The 17,671-nt window shown below is 44.3% G+C and overlaps 1 protein-coding gene across 1 annotated transcript in view; it reads right to left on the bottom strand.

The window, feature by feature from the left end:
* LOC306968272 (matrix-remodeling-associated protein 5-like) overlaps nucleotides 1-16,555 on the bottom strand; it is a gene marked incomplete at both ends in the record, with an annotated part of 72,774 nt that extends 56,219 nt beyond the window's left edge. The window contains 2 exons of the mRNA XM_079563614.1: nucleotides 9,155-9,284; nucleotides 16,371-16,555. Coding sequence (XP_079419740.1) covers nucleotides 9,155-9,284; nucleotides 16,371-16,555 — 315 coding nt within the window. The remainder of the gene's footprint in view (nucleotides 1-9,154; nucleotides 9,285-16,370) is intronic.
* Between the last annotated feature and the right edge of the window lie 1,116 nt (nucleotides 16,556-17,671).

The following is a 17,671-nucleotide window of genomic DNA, read 5'->3' as shown; positions in this document are numbered from 1 at the left end:
CGAGAAACTGCACTTGCTCCGACCCCTCTGATGAGATACTTGCTGCATCCACGAGTCAAATTAATTACATTCAAAGTGAAGAGTGCAGATAAAATGCTTTCAGTGTCATAGTCACAACTAAAAATGATCATTTAGATTCATATCAATGAATCTGAATCTTGAATTTAAAAAGAACTGTTTTCAGTCTGGATTGAAACATTGTCAGAGGTCGGGCCCATCTCACGTCTTGGGCTGTTCCTGATTTTAGATGTTTATTTAGTCCTGACTCTGGGGCCAGAGGAGACCGCTCGCTGAGGTTCAGAGCTGAGACGGTTTGTATGGCTCTAACATGTCAGTGATGTACTTTGGTGCTGGACCATGAACAAACTTCAGAGCTGTTTTAAATCCTATTCTCTGAGCGACAGGAAGACAGCATAGAGACCTGAGCACTGGACTAATATGTGCCTATTTCCCAGTTGAAATACATAACATCAGTTCAGCAGCATAGGCGTCGTCATGAAACTTTAATGCAATTTTATATGATTACCCAGATTCAACTGCTAATACACCCAACGTCTGAAGACTACAAAATATAAAGCTGTTTTTGGGCAAGGATGAACCTATGCACCTCTGCAGGGGTAGGCAACGTCAGGCCTGTGGGCCAAATGCAGGCCTGGGTGGGGCAGAGGTACAGCCGTCAGCATTCGTGCTTCAAAGTAAGAAGATTCCAGGTTAGATCCCTCTACGGACGGGGCCTATGTTCTCCCCATGTCTGCGTAGGTTTCCGCCGGGTACTCGGTTTCCTTTCTTTTATTACATTCATTCTTGATAACAAAATGAGTTTTAAGGTTCTTTTAGAAAGACACTAGGTAAAACAAACAAGTTCAAATACCTTACGAGTTTCGACGGACAAGGAATTTCTTATTGGGATGTTGTTCTTCCCAGGCGTGGCCACACTGACAAAAGCAATAAACCTGTCAGTGTGGCCACGCCTTCCGCCCCGTGGTGGTTATGGAGAAGTGCGTCCCATGCGTGCGCCAGGGTAAAGGCGCCCTCCTCTCTATTGATGGATCTTATTCCTCGCTTTCCTGATCTCTATGGCCTCCCGGATCCAGCGCCTGTACTTGTGCTCTTCCGCGCCCACGATCCGCGCCCCCTCCCAGTCCATGATATGATTTTCCCTTTTGCATTAGTCTGATATCGCAGATTTGAGGTTTTCTTGTGTGGCCTTTTGTTTTATTGCTCTGGTTAGCCACATTTATGGTCGGGTGAAAGTCGGGTGAAAGCTCTATGTATTTTTTCCGTGACTCTTCGCAGGTGCGGTAGTGTGACCATGTCTCTATTTTTTTCTCCTTCTGCTCTGGGTGGTTTTTTGTCCTTATCTTTTTTGTGTTTGTTTTTGACCTGCTGCTTCCCCTTCTCGATGGCCCACTTCGGGTATTGCCATTGTTTTAGTGCCTGTATGATCCTCTTTGAGTCTATCCTCTCCGTCTGTGATTATATTGATTCGTTTAAATAAAGTCCTGACTACCGAAAGCTTGTGCGCAACGGGGTGCTCTGATGTCCATAGTAAATATTGATCCGTGTGTGTGGGTTTTCTGTAAACTGTCGTTTTGAGACTAACTTCCTGTTTGCGGCGAATGCTGAAAATGATATTTTTCCCTCCTTCTATCATGTTTAAATGTTCCGTTTACTCCTGTGCACGTCCATGCTTTATTCATTATAAGAGACACATCATGGCGCCTCTGATGAAGACAGAAGTATAAATTCCTTGTCCGTCGAAAGGCGCAAGGTATTTCAAGGTTCAACTTAGTTTGAAACTTGGTAGCTTCTATCGTGAGCTTTTTTGGAGCTATATGACATGTGGGAGAGGCTGCGTATGTGCTCCGTTTGCGTGACAGAGCGCAAAGACCAGACGGGTGTATATTAACTCGTCTAAGGTTAGGTAAGAACATATCTCAGTATGTAAAAAACGGTGGCCTATTCCTTTAAAATGCTCCCAATGTTGAGAGATTCCCTCTATACGTAGGACACAGAGAGGAGGACTTATAACTGGCATGACCTACACTCGGCTCTAACCTTCCAAATGTTTAGGCTGAGTCTGACGTCTGTGTTACGGCGATGATATGAATGCGGCGCTATGATAAACGCTCTCCCTGGGGAATTAGGCGGCCGGGGAGCGCGGGGGAGAACGTCCCCGGCTGCTGATATGTAGCATGTGAAGTTGTCAGCGGCTGGAAATATGAACGCTATTATCAGACTAAAGCAGATACATCAGCCCGCGCCGCCGGGTGAAGGCTACAATTGCTCAGTGAGTAATAGCCCTTCCCCGCGGAGCTCCCGCTCAGCCCGCGGCGAGGTCCACAACCGCGTTTGTCTCCACTTGTGAAGAGACCGATGGCACATAAATAAATGATCGCTCGAGTGTCATTTACCAACAATCGGACGGAAATTGGATCATGCAGAAGGGCGCCGTGCGAACAATAAACAGATATGAAAACTGGGTCGGCTCGAGTGGGATGAAAAGCAACGTCTTGAGTAACCTCCATTAGGTTGGATTGATTCGGGGGAAAGACCCAACATTGGCCATTTATCTTATAAGCATCACAATCTCATTCGTGATTTATGTTTGAAGTCAAGATGAAGCTCACTGTGCACTTTTTACATCACGCCGAGCAGGGTTAATACTCGAGACAAGACGGAAATGTGGAATTCAGCACGAGTACAAGAATCCCGCGCATTTCAGAACATGTTTGTCGAGGTTTAGCAGGATTTAAACATAACAAGATGAGACCTCGTGGAGACATCATTTTGTTTTGTTTTGTTTTGAAAGCTATAAACCTAGTCCCGATCTGGAAGTGCCGCCATGTGGGAGATACAGCAAACCCCGATAAACGAGACGGGCAGCATCGATTATGGACAAAAAGATAAGAGATAAAACCACGACATCGGAGTTTAAAACTTGTACAGTAAAAAGACTGTAAGCCAAAGAAAGAGCGGGTTGTCTCATGATGTCATTGTGTCCTTGGGCCAGACACCTCACTCTCCTTGCCTCCAGTGTCTGCGCTCATTGGTGTATGAATGAGAGAGTGAATGGGTAAAGCGCTTTGAGTGCCTAATGTAGGTGGAAACATCAGTTGAGGCCATTTAGCATTACTATTCAAGTCATAAAGTTATATGTGAATGTTTAATTTGGTCATTTCAATTAAAGTGATAGTTTGGACTGTGTGAACACATTTTTCAAAATGTGCAAAATCGACCACTTACATTTTGATATAAAGTAAGTCATGAGATTTGGGTAATGACCGAAAGGACGAGATCGCGAATACAAGCGGCCGAAATGAGTTTCCTTCGCAGGGTGGCTGGGCGCACCCTCCTAGATCGGGTGAGGAGCTCAGTTACCCGGGAGGAGCTCGGAGTAGAGTCGCTGCTCCTTCAGGTCGAAAGGAGCCAGCTGAGGTGGCTCGGGCATCTGTTCCGGATGCCTCCTGGTCGCCTCCCGCGGGAGGTGTTCCAGGCATGTCCTAGTGGGACAACGCCTCGTGGAAGGCCCAGGACACGCTGGTGGGACTATGTCTCCGAGCTGGCCTGGTGTCGCCTCGGGGTCCCCCCAGAACAGCTGGAGGAGGTGTGTGTGGATCGGGAAGTCTGGGCATCTCTGCTGAGACTGCTGCCCCCGCGACCCGGCCCCGGATAAAGCGGAAGAAAATGGATGGATGGATGGATGGATGGATAAAGTAAGTCATATACTTATACTTACATATATATATTTTTTGTAAAGTCCCTTCTTCGCGGATCTCAGCAACTAATCAGAGTCTAGTATCCTCCCGTATCGGCCAATGAGACGAGCTTTTCTTGTGAACCAGTCAGGAGGTGGAGGAGCTTTGATCGTTTACTTTTGAAAATTCTGTTCCTGCTCTCCTCATTTTGCAAACTCGTGGTGTGTTCCACTTATGTCAGACGTCGGAATATCCGAGCCCCGACTTGGAAATTTCAACTGGAACGTGCACCAACTCCGTATTTCCAACTCGGAAACTCGTAACAGAATCACCTATTTCGAGAAGGAGCATTTAAAGATGGCTGCGCCCAATGTGACATGGAACAAATGTAAAGCTCCAATAAACCGCGTTGTTTGTCCAGAAAGGCGCTATATAAAACCAATGCATTATTATTATTGTTGCTCACGTCTCAATTAATGGTTAAAACAATTATAATAAATACATTATACTATTCTATAATATTACAATGAACTCTTACGGACACGTCTACCTCTGATGTTTCCGACCTGGACAACTGGAACGCTACAACTCGGAAATAATTCAATTATAACTTAATAAATTGTTAGCAAATAATTTCTAACAATTGATTACATGCAAATAGCTACATACTGGCAACATAATGAGCTGAGTAAATTTGGAAGTTATCCAGATTTTCCTTCCAAATTCAGTTTGAGGCTTGCAATTGATAATCGTCTCCTTTCTTTCTAATTCTGTCTGCTCTCCCTGATTTTGCACAGTTATAAATATGATTGTGCTGACTGTTCGGGTGAAATGGGTGAGCTGTCCTATGCACTTCAAGACCAATGATCAGGAATTGTAAAACGTTTCCCGTCAGCAGGAGAGTCGTAGGCTTTCGGTTTGAGTTTAACAGACTGTACTTCCGCAGCAGCTCAAATAAAGCAGGCAAACGCTAAAACTGAGCTGGAGTTACAGGTCCAGCGTGAGGGCACTCAGTTAGCCCTTAAACCAAGTCCAACCACAGCTGACGCAAACAGGACACTCGGGGGTTAACTGACACAGACAAGTGAAGACTCTGCGGCTCATCCAGTCTGACCACGACAAGAGAAGCAAAATCAATGTTTAATCTCAGAAGTGAACAAACTCATCTACAATCGCGACACAGAGAAAAACACAAAGGATTCGGTCTGTGTTTTTGGACTCGTCCGTTCACTGACAGCGTCACGGCTTCAGTCCTGTGAGATCTGAAGTTAAGGTGAGTCACAGCAGGTGCAAACATCGATTTTTCACACAGTGGTAATGTACACATTTTTAGCTAAACCAAAATCCAGTGTTGCTTCAGAGATCTCCAGGAAATCACTCCAACATCACAGCCCTTCCTCGTCTTTCCCACGTGTATCCATTCACAAATATCCACATGTTCACTGCAAAAAGTATTTAACTAGATCAGTATAAACATCTCAATTTGAGCACAATAATCCAAATTTTAGTTGTTTTGACTAGTTAAGAAGTTCTTGGGCATTTGTCCTAGATTATTTCACTTGTTCTGAGATGTTTCTGACTCGTTTCGATACATTTCGTCCTTATTTCAGGTCATTTTCTTTGCCAATGGGGTAAGAAAATTTGTCTTATTTCATTGGCAATTTTACTGTCTTATTTCAAGCGAGAATTACCCTAGAACTGGTGTGAAATGTCCTCAAACAAGCAAAGTAAACTTGGTCCGATCAGGAAAAGTGTCTAAATGAGTGAAAACTGCTCAAAACAAGAAACATTTCCTCAATTCAAGTCATTTAAGCCACGAGTACTGCAAAAGGCGACCGAGATGACGCTATATGTGCCTTTCAGTCATGTGACTTTTGTTGTTATGGCGGCTACTTTGAATACCGAAGTAGAATTATGCAGTACTACAACATGCAACAATATTATCTCTACTCAGGATTTAAAGAAAAAGACAACTGATTGACAGTGGCATTTGTATGCACTCGTAATCATTGCTCAAGAACATAACAGTAAAAACACGGCTCCAGAGAGGCACGTTTATGATAAGAAACCAGGGAGTCAGTGTTTAAGATGTTAGCATGCTACTGGTTAGCATTTAGCTTTAACAGCTCAGCTCTGACCTCTCCAATGGAGTTCGGGAAAGTCCATAGTTCCCATGGAGATTGGCCATCTTTGCAGCTGTTAGCATACATTTCCATTGACTAACATTAGCTTAAAACAGTATAAAAAGTGGAGAAAAAAGCCGTAGAACAGCTCCGTTAGCTGCTGAGTTACTGCTGGTAAAAACATCTAACACAATGTGGTGTCCAAGTGTTTTAATGTGAACAATAACTCCAGTGTTTTAACTTTTAAAATCTCCATTAGTTTACAATTGCTGCTAATCCCATGATGCTTAGCGATATGACATCACATTCCCGAACTCTATAGAAAGCCCTGAACCACACTCCAAGCATCTAGCCTTGGATACAACATACTGTAGTATTTCCTCACTGTCAGTGGTTGACATTTGCTAACGGGTAGCATGCTAACGTCTTGAGCAGCTTAAACACTGTCTCAGACTGACTGAATCGCTTCAGTAGATTTATTTGGATGCACATATTTACTGTGCTGGATCCATGAACATCTTTTGAAATGAGCATTTCGTTTTCGCCCAGTTCAGTTCAACACAATCTCACTCTGCGCTAGGACTGAAACTAGCATCTAATAACCACATGTGAACAATTGGGGATGTGACCAGACCAGTTATATGATAGATAGTCCTACAAAAGATGCATCCATACAAGCTGAGCACCTCCAAGTTTGAGTTGACAACTAATGTTCACTCATGCACTTTGTAAAATCCAAGACCAATGTAAGACAAGGAAGATGCAGTTGAGAGTAGGTCTTCTGTACCATTTTCAGTGTGTGAAATTAGATGTTAAGATCTCTCAGTGACACCAACTTGTGAACAAACACGGCTCTGTGAAGCCCCTGCGATCTTTAAGGAACACAAATTGCTAAATAAACTCAGCTTATTTAAACGTACCATTTGCCTGTGCTTGTTTTCCCCGGCGCGATCAGTGAGCTGGACTGATGGCTCACACAGACTCGCTCCTGTCCGTATCTCTTCCTAATTGAAAGTAAATGACGCCCCATTAGAGGTCAAATTAAAACGAGTGAAAAATAAGCTACGAGGCGTTTTGAAGATCACGTTCTCCTGGATTAAATTAAGATGTGCTTTACGGGGCTCGTATTATGCTAAATCAACTTTGATGAGCTTTTAACCATGTCAAGACTAGTATTTCAATTCATTAATGTGTGATTGAGTTGTCCGCCCTGTGCACAGAATGTATTATGCTAACTTCCTGTTGTTCAGGGTTGGGTTACGACAACTTCCTGTATATATTTTTAACGTACATTTAAAAAAATAAACAACATTAAAACACTTTATAACAACTACACATTATTTAGCCTTTACAAACGATGAGTTAACACTTCACTAGTTAAGTGTGACTTAATAACTATTTAACAAAAGAATAAGTCAAGTATGTGAAAAACTATTCATTATGAGTTAGGAATTAAATGTAGTAGTTAAGTAATTACTAAGTGTTGACTAATGAAGTGTTCATGATGAATTATGTGTAAACTCATCATTTAAGGCTAAATAAGGTGTAGTTACCTGAAAAAGTGGTGCTATTTTAACATTTGTTCATTTAGTTAGTTAGCCTTTAGCTTTAATTAAAGGCTAGCATTTCATGTGTTAGCCTTTAGCTAAAACATTTGTTCACATTTAATTAGTTAGCCTTTAGCTTTAGCTACTCATGATGTATTCACCTTATTCCGCCCCGCCCACTTCTGCCTGTTTTTGCTTTGTCTCGGCGCTTCCGTTGTATTGACACTGTGTGGTTCCATTTGGACCGGATGGCCGGAATTTCCGACTTCCGCGTGGGAAGTTTCAAATACAACTAGAACACCCACGTTGACCCACTAGGAAAATGGAACGATCCTCACAAGCCCCGAGTTAGGGAAAACAAAATGGCAACACACTGCTAGCAGTAAATAAAAACACTCTACAACTTTTATTTATTTATATTTCTTGTGTTCTTAAAGCAGTACTAAGTAACTCTTCCCCCTAGAGGCCATAAGCGCAACTGCAGGTGTCGTAGCAAGTTACGATTTTTTAACTTATTAATTGTCTTGGAGAGTAAATACTACGCCAACAGGAAAGGTGAAGGGAGAGAGGGTTACTGTGCATTCAATTATACAACGGAAATATTTTTTCTCAAACTTTGCTGTAAATACTGTTTAAAGTGACGCTAGCCCGCAGTTAGCTTTGCCCGTTAGCATGTTAGCTTCTTCTTCGTGATTTCATTAGTGTGTATTGCTTTCTCCGGACCGGTGGCAGTCAAGTTGCAAACATGGTTTTCTGGTCAGAGACACCAGGGGGAGATGAAAGACCCTCCAAGCATCCCATAAACACTTGTATTACCCCCACAGGGACTACGAAAAGGATGTATTAAGGTAAACACGTTACTTAGTACTGCTTTAAACCTTTAGTTGTCCTCTACTGTCGTTTTAAGCTCTGGCGCAGGAGTTGAGCTTCTGCAGTTATAAAATGTTTTGCTACGTTGTTGCTAACGTCCATCCAGGGCTAATGACAACAAGAGCTAACCACGCTCTATAAATGATTTGTCACATTCAAGTATGAGCTCGTAAATACGACCACACTGTCTGGGTTTATAAGTTATATAGGGCCATATTTTGTCCATATTTTTACCGGCTTCACAACTTTCTCACTTGACAACTGGAACACAGAAACTTGAAAAGAGGAGATTTCTGCACTTATAAATGTAGGTGTTTCAGTGCTGAAGCTAAAGGCTAATTTACTGCAGAGGACGCTCCATAAACTGCTATTTATATATATTCATACTTCATTTCAAGTTATAAAGCATTAAATATCAACACTGAGGGGCCCAAAAGAATGTTCACGAGCCGTAATGATTCACGATATGTCCCCTTTTAAGAGCCAGTAGTTAAAAATACATAAGAAAAAAAGTGTTTATGTCCGACTAAATGGGCCTATTACTCAGGAGTTTAACCATTGGGAGGTCACAGCACTTCCACTGTTTATGGCCATTAGCAGGCACCGTAGAAGGAGTGTCAAAGTAAACTAAGTGGGGGCCACCAGAGGCTCGCTGTTTATCTTGGCACTTTAGAAAGGATGCAGTCACGGGGAAGTCGCTGCTCGGGAAAGACCAACACAGGGCATTTTCAAAAGAGGAGATTGTTGTTAGAAGATAGGTCTGAAAACTGACCTACTGCCCCAGATTTGTGAGTATTATTCATTAAAAAAAGAACTGTTGAGAAGCTGCAGATTAGGTTTATTTGGTTACTACATTAGGTGCCGTCGCTGAATTATGGTTATCACAATATCCAGAATGGTCATGTGTGTGGCTCACCTGTAGGGACCCCATGTCCCTGAAGGCGCCCGCGGGGATCTGCTGCAGGTTGTTGCTGTGGAGCATGAGCAGCTCCACACTCTTTAACCCGGCGAAAGAGCTGTTCAGCAGTCTGTTAATGTTGTTGAACCTACGAGACAAAGGCAACAGCAGACTGTAGTGACAGGTGCAAACTTTTCACTGAAGTTACTCAGCCCCCAAGCACAACTGCCTCAGCTTTTTTGTTTTCATTGTTCCTTCCAAACACTGCAGACTACAGGCCGACCGATATGGGTTTACCTTGCCAGCAGGCTGAATTCTCACAGTATTCGTGATTTTACAAACACATGAGAATCCGTGTTGAACCGCTCCCGCCTTCGCTGTTCGAACAGAACTGTTAGAGAATTAACAATGGTGTTCGAGAGGATAGATGAAGAATAGGCAGCAGTCTGGATGTCTTATACAGATGTTTATTTACCCTCTGTGCAGGACCCGGAGACATGAACTCGAGACATTGCCCTAGTCCTTCCATTCAAGTCTGTCTCTGCTTCCACAGAAAAGTGATCAATACTCTCAGAGCGTCAGACTGATACACAAGCAAACATTCAGTGGCTGAGAGTGGCACCTGAGCACCACAGTCAAGGCTATGACAGAGATAGTACGACTGTACAGCTTAACCCAGTGTGATAAATAGCGATTTATTGTTATCCTCTAGCAAGAACCAAAATAGGTTCTCGCAAAAAAGACACCAATTAACAACACGGCGATCACAAAAAACACAAGGTGCTGCAACACAAACACATGTCAAAGGTTTGACTTTCTGTAGATCTGTGGTTTAGCCAATGATAAAACCAGTTTAAGAACATTACAATACAATTTAATGTAGGTAGTTCAAAGCACGGTTAAACCATACATTAAAAGAAGGACTAAAACATAAGGGTTAACACGGACTAAAAATAGGGAGGGTGTGTTTTAAGGTGCTATATAGACTAGTCGTCGAGTCTCCAGGAAGGGGGTCCGGTCGGTTCTGGGAGACTCCCACAGAGTCAAGGGTCCTTCTCGGGGAACGTAAAGCCCGGAGAGCCTGCTGCCGCTGCTCAATCCCGCCGCTCTTGTCCGGGGGACATCCTTGGCCTCGACGTGATGTGCCATTCCCTCAGCGCCATCGTGCAGCCCCTCCTGGTGCGCGGGGTCCATGTCCGTGCGGTTTCTCCGTCGTCTGCGCAGTCCCTTCTCGCGCCGGCAGCCAGTCCTTCCTCGTCCGTCCCTCTTCACCCCGGTCATGGGTGCGAGAGTGGTTGCATCGCATTGCGTCGTCTCGTCTGTGTCTCCGCTTCTGTCACCGGCAGCACTATCACAGCGGCCCATGCCGCCTGGCACTGGTGCAACAGGCCAGAGTATACCCCCGATTTGGACTATACCTGGGGTTAAAGGGGCCTAGGCCATATTATACCCCGGGGTTTATTATAGCCCAGGCTATTTCATACCCCCCCAGATTATACCCCCAATGAAATTGTTGTGTCAAGTGATATAGCAAGATTTATACAGTAGTTTAGTGTGATAGAGTGGATTGTCCTGTTGGCAGTTATAACCCATTCTCCTGCAGGTACAGGCTGTTGTTATGTCTTTGAGCAAGACACTTTCACTGGGCCTTGTTACAAATGTCACCTGATTGTTTTAAATAAACCGCGTCTGTTTTTGCTAAGTAATTCTTAGATTTTAAAAAAGCTTGTGTTTTACACTTAAGTCAGTCAGCTCCGTTCATCGAGGGAAGATCACGAGGTAGCATTGTCAATAAAAGAAAAAACAACAAAGCAAGAAAAAATCATTAAGCGTCATCAAACGGAGGATTTGCACTTTCATGGTTTATAGTTATTGTGGTAATTCAAGGCAAACAAAGTTGACATGTGATGCAATATTAATAGCTAGGCCTATATTATGTTATTACCAATGTTCACATTTCAAAAGTCAAATCAATGTCAAACTTTTTTTTTTATCACAAAACTTCATGCATTTTTCTTTCTTCTCCTTAATGGTTAATTAGTGAGAACCAACGAATAACAATAATCACTTTAAGAATATAAGAACAACATCCGAACATCTGTTCAGATTGTGAAAAGTTAGACAGGTATATTCTGGCCCAGGGGGGTATAGTCCAGCCTAGGCTATTTTATACCCCGGGTATAGTTTGGCCTGGGTTTAATCTGGACGGGTGTTAATTTGGCCTGTTACACCGGCACTCCTGTGCCCTCTCCTCCCTCTGTCTTTCTCCCTTTCTGTGCCATCCCACTTCTGCTTTTCTATCCCCTGCACAATCCAGGGGCAGGTGTGTCTCGTAGGCAGTTTACAGGGGCGGGGCTACCAGGGCAACGAGCTTGCTTCAGTATAAACCCAACTTTAAAAACATGCACCACAAAACACACTAAAAACTTCAAACCAGTCCGTTCACGCCCGTGACACACACAGAACTGTTCTCAAAACTAAACATTGAATGGATTTGCGATGTTCTTGATCCAATCAGAAGCAAATGCTGCTCCAAACGTACAAGCTCTCTCTGAACGATTCCAGCCGCCGCGGTCCCAGATTGACGTCAGTGTGTTATTGGCACTGTAATATCAGTCTGGCTCTTGCAGGTAAGATATGGGTTTTTCTAATGCCAATGTCGATATGCACCACCAGTATTTTATGTCTTGTCTATAATCCTGTGTATGATGCTTCTAAACTGACAAATGTCACGATCCTGTGCAGATAAATGGCAGTCGATCGAACAGGTGGAGACTTTTAAATGTTCAGGGGTCTATGTTTACAATCTTATGAAATGGAACGCTCAGGTGGGCCTGTGCTCCTAGCTCTCTCAGAGACTACACCTAGACTCAGACTGTTCAGAGTGAGCACTGAAGTCATGTCATGTTTTTACAATGCTGTGCTGGAGAGTGTCATCAGGTACACGATGGCAGTCTGGTTTCAGGCTCTCACTGTTCAGAGCAAAGGTCAAATTGAAAGACTTGTGAAAGATGCAAAGAAAATGGAAAACAGAATATCCATCTTTGAACAATATTTAAGACAGATTAGCTCTTGACAAGGCAAGTAAAATCATCATCAATCCTGTCCACTTACTGAACGGGGAATATGAGGCTCTGCCCTCCGGCAGCCGGTTCAGGCGCTTCAATACATCAATAATCGCTTCGGGCATTACTTGCTGTGAGCGACTTTCATCACGATATTTCTCAGCTCCCTGAGGCCTAGGAAGTTGTGTCAGTGCTCATTTTCAGGCTGTAACTGAGCTTTTTTAAATGCAAAAAGCGAAAAGTCTTTTTGGTCATTTTTGGTTCCAACCAAATATCGGCTATTGGACAATATCAAAATACCCAAATATCGGTCGATATCAGTCGACGTCTACTAGTTATAACACAAAAACAATTCATGTCCAAGTCCTCTCTTCCAGAGTGTAAATATGACCTGCTTTGAGACTGACGATGAGCATTATTGTGTGAGTCTTCCTGGTTTGGATATGGCAACATGTTTTGCCACCTCCCAGGTAGTCTCTCCAACCAGACTCCGCTTCTTTACAGAAGAGGGTCTGGCAACACTCCATTGCGCGCTTTCAAAGGAAGTGACGCAGCGATATGGAGCCTACCGACCAATCAGAGCAGCTCCCTGAATGGGCGTCACGTTGTTGCGCCTTTGTTTTGTAGTTTTTCAACACAAGCAACCACTTCACGTAATGCTCTGGTATGCTTGTATTCTTTAAGTTTTTCTAACATAAACGACAGAAGTCATTTACTGAACTCCGTGTGGCAGGAGCACCATTGTTAATGTCCCAATGACGACAACTTTCTTGTCGCTGTTTCTGTCGTCACATCCGCTACGTTCTCATTGGCTGCTCTGCGCTTCGGTTGTCCCACATTAGTCCCGCCTCCAGCAGTAGCTTTCTTTACGACAGGGTCGCCAGACTAGTCTCCTGTTTATTAATTAATAAACATCGGAGATTAGTCTGGATGCCAGGCTACCTCCCAGGAATGTGAACCTGAACGTCATCTGCCACGTTTCACTCTGACATTCAGGTGTTAGTGGAAAGTGAGAACGACCAGACTTATTGTATCAAATGTTAGCGGTCTGTATTTCTAAAACATCTGCATGAAGCCACTCAACTCGTGCAGTGACGCCACGCCGTTGGCAGCCACTCACCATTTCCCAATATGAGCTTGTTTTTGAATGTGGTCTGCTAAAGCTGGGGACACAACATGGAATGTTTTTTACAAAACAAAAAAACAAAGACTGCCTGCACACGTCACACGAGTCTGTCAGACTTTGAAGCTACGCAGATTCTCTCATGTTGCACCTCATGTCCGCTCTGCTTCAGTGGCTGCACCCTTTGAGATAGGGCGAGGAACTCCCTCACCCACTGGGAGAAGACTGAGGATACACTGAAGGCACTACGGCTGCATCTAAACAGTGTAAATAAGACGAGGACTCTCTTTTTTCTCGTGGACACAAACATCTCCACAGCGTTTGGTCGTGACGTATGTAATGTGCCCAAGTGAATGAAGGCAAGGCTTCCGAGCCAGAACGGATTGAAGAGCTTCCATTACTTTCGTATCCGCCGCCATTACAACAACAACCTAGCCTGGCTAACACCAGACTAAAATCACAAGTGATATTTAGTCTGGGGACCACCAATTCATTTTCTCGTAGGAGAGGTGTGGTTTACGATCGTCCATACTCGTTTATTGGGCGATACGGAAAAAAAATAAAAAAGTCTCATGCGTCTGCACGTAGCCCCAGCCAATCATATCATCGTATGAGATGACGTATGACGTACCCGCTGTAAACTTTTGAGCTAAATTATTTAGAACAAGGTCTAAAGTTGATCAAAAAATACCATCGTGTCTGCTGCTGTCACGTTGGATCCGTAAATAAACTTTTTTTTTATTATCCGTAAATAAACTACAAGCTTCCATATATCGAATAGCGCGTCATCGTCTTGCCGTCTCTCCTCGCTCTGTGATTGGTTCCCAAATCCACCGGAGATTTCGGCCATGGTCCCCAGGCTGTTGTGCAGTTCGAAATAATTCGAGCGCACACAGCAGCCTGGTGTTAGCCAGGTTAACAACAACCAGCAATTCCGCAATGCTTGACGTCACCTACAAGCCCCGCCTCCCCCGCTCGCTGAATGGTAGGTTGAAATTCAACTGATGTAACGCGGCCACTGAGATCAGACCCAGACCTAACATATAACGGGATGATAATTGCCCGTAAGGAGCTAAGAACAATCCCACAAGCCACTGCGCTGCCTCCTGAAGGCTTGAAATGGACAGTTTTGCTGCCTGACATTTAATTCAATACAAATATGAGCTATATCCTAAATGTATGGAAGTAAAAAGCGGGTCATGCCAGTCTTAAAGGCACAGCAGCATCTCAAGGTTTTAATTTAGGAAATCCATGTCTTATGAACTTTTGAAATTTTGCATTAGCTCTGCTGTAAAAGAACAGACCACGATGTGCCGCTAATGCATTGAAACAGTTTATTCATCATCATTCTGTGCAGTTTCATATGGTGTCGGCCAAGGGGCCAAACGTTTTTCATAAAGGGCTGCATTTTGAAGTGTGTACAGCATTGCATCAACTGGATGCATTTAAGAGAGGCTTTAACTGTGTCTCACAGCTTTGTTTAGACGTGGAAGCTCTGTCTCACTGGGAAAAAAGTTAAATGTTATTAAGGCTAAAATGTTGTGGCTATAATTGCGGAGAATGATTAGATTTGCAGTAAAAACTACTATCTCTGGTGATATATGCAACTTCAACAAGAAGCCTGAGGGCCACAAAAATGGGTACAACAACCCATTAGTCCGACGTCTCATTTTCCAAAAATGAGGTTCAGGCAAGAGTCCACTGACCTTAAGGTTAGGGCCAATTGTTGTATTTGGCTCTCTAATCCACTACACAACTGGGTTAAACATTTCGGACTAATGGCACCTCTGCTCAAAGGTCATTTTCGGAAAGATGAGGCGTTGCACTAATGGGCTGTCGGACCAATGACATGGCACCCACAAAAATTGGTCCGGGTCTGGCCATACACGGTAAACAAGTTGCTGATTGGCGGCTAAGGCCAAGCTGAACCAATCACGACCGTCACAGAGAAATGACAAGGTCACGTCACACGCTGCACCACTATGTTGTTAGTTCAGTTAACATTAACATGAGCCAAAACTAATCATGGGTGAAATCGTTCTCTGCGTGAGTTTATATTCAGTTCATATTTCGTGAATTGGACTGCAGCTGTTGTCACGTCCGTTAATTTGTTTATTTCACTGACAATCTGAGCGCGTTAGGCCCGCCCGTTCATACTGCTCCGATTGCTCTGTGACCAGACTAATTCCCTGCATGGAATGGACAGGGAAGAGTATGGCAGAGCCAGGCAACTTGCCTGAACCTAATTTTGGGAAGGACAATTTCAGTTTTACATATATATTTTTGGAATAATGAGACGTCAGACTAATGGGTTGTTGGACTAAAGCACGGCCTCTGAACAGGAGCAGGGCCGGCCCTGAGCAGGAGGATGCAGAGCGTATACTGTAGGCCATTGTGCTGCAGTTTTTTAGGAATCAGCTGGTAGCGACATAACTTCCCGTTGTTCCCTCCGCTGGTTTAGGAAGGTTCAGGTCGTCCTGATGGGCAGAAGGAGCAGCTGAAGCTCCTGTTCCTCACTGCTAAAGGCACAACCTCATGACGGAGACCGTTTTAGATGCAGCGTATGTCTCTGAGCTGGCCTGGGAACGCCCCAAAATCCCTCCTGAAAAGTTAGGATAAGTGTGTGTGGGTTGTCTTGTTTTCTTGGCATCTGGGCACGTCTGCGATCCAACCCCGAAGAAAGCAAAAGGAAGGAAGGAAGGAAGGGAGAGAAGGATGGATGGATCTCTCAGAATAAATCCCTTTTTGATGAGGTGACAGTGGTTCCGGGGACACCGTTGCTTGATTTTGCTACGATTTTCAGTGGTTGTTTTTCTAGACAGCGGCATTAACAGCAACACAGACCATGCCTGAACATTTCCAAAAACTAAATAAAATAAGGGCACCATAGATGTAGCACTTCTCATTAAATCAATGGAAAGCATTCAACTTGTTCTCTGAGACAACTGTGCCAACATTTATTTTGCATTCAAGAAAAGGCCAACCCTCACAGGACCTCTGTCTGAGTCGCCCGTTCCAAGTTTCCCTCAGTAAAAGTGTCTCGTACCCCAGGTTGATGCGGCGGGTGTGCGGGGGCAGCCCAGGCGGCACCCCCTGCAGGGACCTGAAGGTGCAGTGGACCTCGGAGGCCTGGTAACAGTTACAGGAGCGCGGACAGGAGTGGACCGGAGACCGACTGAGGAGGCAGAGGAGCAGGACGGGCAGCGCCACCGCCACGGCCCGGGACGTCATCCTTGGAAACACTGAGGAGACAGACAGAGGGTAAGACAGGGATGCGGACTGGACTGGAGAAAGGACAAGAAGACAAAATACAGAAAATCCAGGATAAAGGGCAGATCTTAAAGGCTCTGTACGTGATTTGGAGCTACCAGTAGCTCGCCAGTCCTTTCTAGGTAGCTCGCCAAAGACTTTCTACACCTCTATACGCATGATAACTGAACTATTAGATGCATTTTCTGTTTGTTCTGAACGTGCTGAAGACAATCCGTGAACAGCTGGGTCAATATTGTAAAGTAAGAGCACCAAACTCAAGTATTTTTCTTTGAAATTCTATCTTGGCGACTAATTCTCCAGTGTGTTTTTGAAGCACGAGCTGCTCTCCGACGTTCTGGTTGTGTAAAAGTAGCTCGCCAGGTAAAAAAGGTTGGGGACTCCTGCCCTGTGAGCATAGTTTGTGGTGGTGCTCCTCGTGTGTGAGGTGTGATTGTGTTTAAGGATGACCCCATCCTGCCTGGCCGGCCAGACACTCCTCCTTTCTGTTCAAAAGAAGAACTGTCTGGACAGCTCCTCGCAGCCTATCATTTCACGATTTTACCCACATCGGTCCAATCACGCACCGAGAGGCGGGACTTCATTCCCCCAAAGAGGCGGAAGCCGTCACCACGCTCTACCAAAACAATAGAGATAGCGTGCGCGGCGAGTGATACGATGTTTTCTTCTGCCCTTTCGTCTGTTTTCAATCACTTGAAAAAACAAAATGAATCCCTAAAACCGGAGCAAGAAACAGCGTTCGAAGCGTTCCTCGTCAATAAGGACATTTTTGGAAAGGCTTGTTGCTGCGACGTATCTAGCGTTGCTCTGATTGGTTGATGCCGTCTGTCAATCACGCCCACTGGGAAATCATTGAGATCATGCTCGCTCCCAGACTATATGTCTTTGAAATATCTGTGGAAAAAGCATGTAGTTTGTCAGGCCAGGCAAGACCCCATCCAGTGCTTTATGCTCCCTATATCATATTTGAACACTGCCGGCCGATACTGATCAGATTCACAGGCTTCGTTTGGTGGTTCGGCCCCGATGCAGTCAGTAAATTCAATCAAATCCAATGCTCTCAAAGTACATGGATCG

Source organism: Gobius niger, assembly GCF_951799975.1.
Source record: "Gobius niger genome assembly, chromosome: 9".
In the NCBI taxonomy this organism is placed as follows: Eukaryota; Metazoa; Chordata; class Actinopteri; order Gobiiformes; family Gobiidae; genus Gobius; species Gobius niger.
This window is presented reverse-complemented; position numbering and strand designations above follow the sequence as displayed.